The sequence below is a fragment of the Cebus imitator genome, unplaced genomic scaffold, assembly GCF_001604975.1.
Source record: "Cebus imitator isolate Cc_AM_T3 unplaced genomic scaffold, Cebus_imitator-1.0 Scaffold863, whole genome shotgun sequence".
NCBI lineage: Eukaryota > Metazoa > Chordata > Mammalia > Primates > Cebidae > Cebus > Cebus imitator.
In genome coordinates, this window is record NW_016108178.1 from 28,705 (window position 1) to 33,170 (window position 4,466).

Genomic DNA, 4,466 nt, shown 5'->3' on the forward strand with positions numbered 1-4,466 from the left:
AAACTAAGAACCCTGCCTGATTCTGCAGATCCCACTAATGAAGACACTTACTGCCAAGAATTTCTGTAACCGCTTCTTGAGTCACTAGCGTTTCTGTTTCCAAATACACAACAAATGCTGCCAAGAAGACCAAGCGCTGCAACGCAAACCTCCAGTGCTCATGAAATCTGCAGGAAAATAAGCACACTTAACCGCCAAGGCTACAGACCTTCGGAGAGATGGGCTTTATACAGTCATGTTCAAACAGTGCAGAAATAAGATCATTTTTCAAATAAAATCTTATGCAAACCCGCAATATATGAAGAGCAATATGACATTTACTATAAATTTTACAAGTTCAAATTTATAACAATTATTTAAGTTTAATCAGTGAGCAATATGGTCTAATTTTGATGAATATGAAAATTTACACCAGGCTTGGTGGCTCATGCCTGTAATCCCAGCACTTTGGGAGGCCGAGGCAGGTGGATCACCCGAGGTCTGGAGTTCAAGACCAGCCTGGCCAACATGGCAAGACGCCATCTCTACAAAAATAACAAAGTTAGCCAGGCGTGGTGGCACACACCTATGGCCCCAGCTACTCAGGAGGCTGAGGTGGGGGAATCGCTTGAACCTGGGAGGCAGAGGTTGAAGTAACCCAAGATCACACCACTGCACTCCTGCCTGGGCAACAGAGTGAAACTCCACCTTAAAAAAAAAAAAAAAAAGAAAGAAAAATTACAACTGAAGATTACAGATGACAGGAGCAATCGTGCTAAGTTTAATCAGTAAGAACAATGATACTGCTCTGAGAAAAATAAAAATTCGCAACTGACAATTGAAGACAACTGTAGTCGACTTATTCCTACATTTTGATTTGAGTGCAGGATACCAAGAAAATTCTGATTCACAAAATTGCCATTTGCAATCACTAAATAAACGGACTTAAAGTGATAGAATACTGAGCTAGAAGCCTGAAAAAAGAAAAGGACATTTTACAACCTGTAGATAGTTACACTGTGCCTCCTGATTTTCAAATGTGGGAATATACGTTCAAAAAAAGTCTCAACACAATGCAGGTCACATAAACGCTTCTCAAGGCCAAATCTAGCCAGGAGGCAGCCTGTGTGTGTCCTCCAGAGATGGTCTCTAAAGACCCCGCTAGTTCTACTGTCCTACCTTTCTCTGTGCTTCAGTTAGGACAGCAGCTTTCCCTGACCCTTTCAGCACCAGGGACTGGTTTCAGGAAGACAACTTTCCCACAGAAGGTGGGGGAGACGGTTTCAGGATGAAACTTGTACCACTTCAGATCATCAGGCATTAGATTCTCATAAGGAGCATGCAACCTAGACCTCTCGCATGCAGTCAGCATTAAGGTTCTCACTACTATGAGAATCAAATGCTGCCACCAATCTGACAGGAGGTGGAGCTCTGGCAGTAATAGGGGGTGATGAGGAGCAGCTGTAAATACAGATGAAGCTTCACTCGCTCACCCACCACTCACCTCCTTCTGTGCACCCCAGTTCCTAACAGGCCACAGACCAGTACCAGTCCACAGCCTGGGAGCTAGGAACCCCTGCCATACAACAAGGATCGACAAATTTTTTCTGTAAAGGGCCAAGCAGTAAATATTTTAGGCTTTGTGGGCCACTTTCAGTGTTACATCTTCTTATCTGGGAGTTTTCTTTTAACAACTATTGAAAAAATAAACGTAATTCTTAGCTCCCAGAGGCAGCAGCCACCAGTGGTTTGTCAACCTCTGCCTGAAAGAGTATTCTCGCTGGGCGCAGAGGCTCACGCCTGTAATCCCAGCTACTCATGAGGCTGGGGCAGGAGAATTGCCTGAACTCAGGAGGCGGAGGTTGCGGTGAGCCGAGATCATGCCATTGCACTCCAGCCTGGGTAACAGGAGAGAAATTCCGTCTCAAAAAAAAAAAAAAAGAGTATTCTCGTGAGGTTATACTATCCACCCCTGAAAATACTCATCCTATTTACTGTTGATACATATGTCTTAAAATAATGTCTTTTTCTGTAAGAAAATTAAAATAGGTAGAAATTCTTCAGTCAGATGCAGTTTTTTCCCAGTTTAACAGCTATGAAACCAGGATACATTTCACAATCCATCTTTCACAGTTTTTTTTTTTTTTCTGAGATAGAGTCTCACTCTGTTGTCCAGGCTGGAGTGCAATGACGCAACCTCAGCTCACTGCAACCTCCGCCTCCCAGGTTTGAGCGATTTTCCTACCTTAGCCTCCCAAGTGGCTGGGATTACAGGCGTGAGCCACCACACCCAGATAATTTTTGTATTTTTAGTAGAGATAGGGTTTCACCATGCTGACCTGGCTGGTCTCCAATTCGTGACCTCAGGTTCTGCCCCCCCGCTTGGCCTCCCAAAGTGCTGGGATTACAGGTGTGAGCCACCTTGCCTGGCTCATGTTTCACGATTACGACTGGCAACATTTTCCTTTCCTACATAAAATAATGGTGTATCTTAAAATTAACACTGCTGTAGATTCAACAAGAAGATGTGGCATAAAATATTAGCTATATATGTCACTTGGCAGTGACATTCAAGCTTCAAATGAAAACTCGACACTATTTATATATACCGTCACCTAATCTCATTACCTCACTAACTATAGTTCATCCAATTTCACAAGAAACTTAAATACAGCAAAAATATATTCTTTTGACCTTCATACCACATTTTTGCATTGCTTTTTCCCTGCAAAAGTAATACATGTTCCTTAAGAAGATTTAGAAAGTGAAAAGAAGAAAAAAAAAAAATCCCAAATTTTTGTCATGACCATTATTAGTTTGGTTCTTCTCTTTTTGTTTCTCCTACACATTAGAATGTTTACCTAGTTGTAAGCAATCATTTGGTACATATAATTTTTCTCCTTTTCTTTACTTAACATTATGAAATGCTATTTTTGTTACAAACCTGTAATACTGTTCAGCAGGAAACTTGGTCTTCAAAGATGTTAGATGTGTTTTTACTGTACCAAAATGTTCTTGAGCTTTCAAACACCTCTTTGGAGCTACTCACAAAAGATAACCAAATGTAATCATGAAAAACTTACCAAATTTCAAATACAGTTCTCGCTTAATAATCTAAGTAATCTATCTGGAAATGGATCAACTTTTTTTTAACCTCACAACAAATGTACACATCTCTGCTTTTCAACCTGGTTCTCAAAATATCGTCCCTAGTTTCCCTACTAATTAGCTATACTGAAAAATAAACAAACAACTTGTTAAAAGGGAATATATTAGGAGACACATTGGTAATTGGCTAAGTTGTCATAAATAACATCATCCTTCAGGGGCTGCGCACCAGCCGCTACCCCTGTTCACTCCAGAGAGAATACTTAACATCGGATTGCTCCTTCTTCCCGTATGTGACAGAATAAAGCCTTTATCAACTATTCACAATCAAGATGACCAACTCTATATCATCGAGAAAAATGACTTGCCTCTGGCATGTGTCAATGCATTATTATATCATTCTTGTAACTGAAAATATACTTCAGCTCTTTTAGCTGTGCTGGCTATGCCTTACAACGAAGGTTCCATGTCTAAACTTGACATATTTGACTTTCATTCACAAGGTTGACTGTAAAGACATTGATTTGAGAACACTTTATGCTGTTAATCTCCTATTAAAAGGTATTTAATGCAAATCAACAGGAAGTTGGGAAAAAAAAAGGTATTCAATCACTGAAAGGCTGGATACACACACACACACACACACACACACACACACACACACAGGGACCAAATAAAAGTCACTAGATAACACAAAGGAGTTACAAACCCTTTTTATGCTTACCCTGAGAAGGCTGTGCTGGCAGAAAGCTGCACTTTTTTTTCTAAACAGGAAATGGGTTAAGCAATTGTAATTATCATCAGTAGAATGCTATCACAACAGAGAAAACATCTCTATTTAAAACATACCATGTGGAAGTGGAAAAATCAAAATTACCAAATCACCTACTTCTTCAATTTGTATTCACCATAAAGCATGATGGACATTTTTCATTATAAAATGTCGTCTAGATAGAAACTCTCTACATAAGAGATACTTGGATACAAAACAAAGAATTTACTGTCCTGAAACCCAGCACCCTGATGGACCCCTTGCAGTAAAGTCAAAATCTCTCAAGCTGTTTGTTCTAAACTCTGTACAACTTTTCAGATTTCCTAGAGAAAAGTAAAAAAAAATCAGATACTCAACACAATTACTGTCATACACTCACATCAAACACATTAGATAGTATATGTGATCTACCATAACCAAGTTGGAATCCTGACTTTTCCATTTATTTCCTCTGTAACACTTCAAAAAGTCACTAAAAAGCCTTAGATTCCTGAGGTAGCCTTTAAAGGATAACAGCCACGCATTCACCCCAAGTATCCAATTGGAACATTATCAAATGGATGATGTGTGTCAACATAATTTGTAAGATGAAGAGTTAAATGCAATA

The 4,466-nt window shown here is 39.6% G+C and overlaps 1 protein-coding gene across 1 annotated transcript in view; it reads right to left on the reverse strand.

Moving 5' to 3' along the window:
• LOC108297963 (translin-like) overlaps positions 1-4,056 on the reverse strand; it is a 6,596-nt gene extending 2,540 nt beyond the window's left edge. The window contains exons 1-2 of the mRNA XM_017520683.2: positions 3,977-4,056; positions 52-167 (exon numbers count right to left, since the gene is read on the reverse strand). Of these exons, the coding sequence (XP_017376172.2) occupies positions 52-167; positions 3,977-4,014 (154 nt within the window). The 5' untranslated portion in view covers positions 4,015-4,056. The remainder of the gene's footprint in view (positions 1-51; positions 168-3,976) is intronic.
• Between the last annotated feature and the right edge of the window lie 410 nt (positions 4,057-4,466).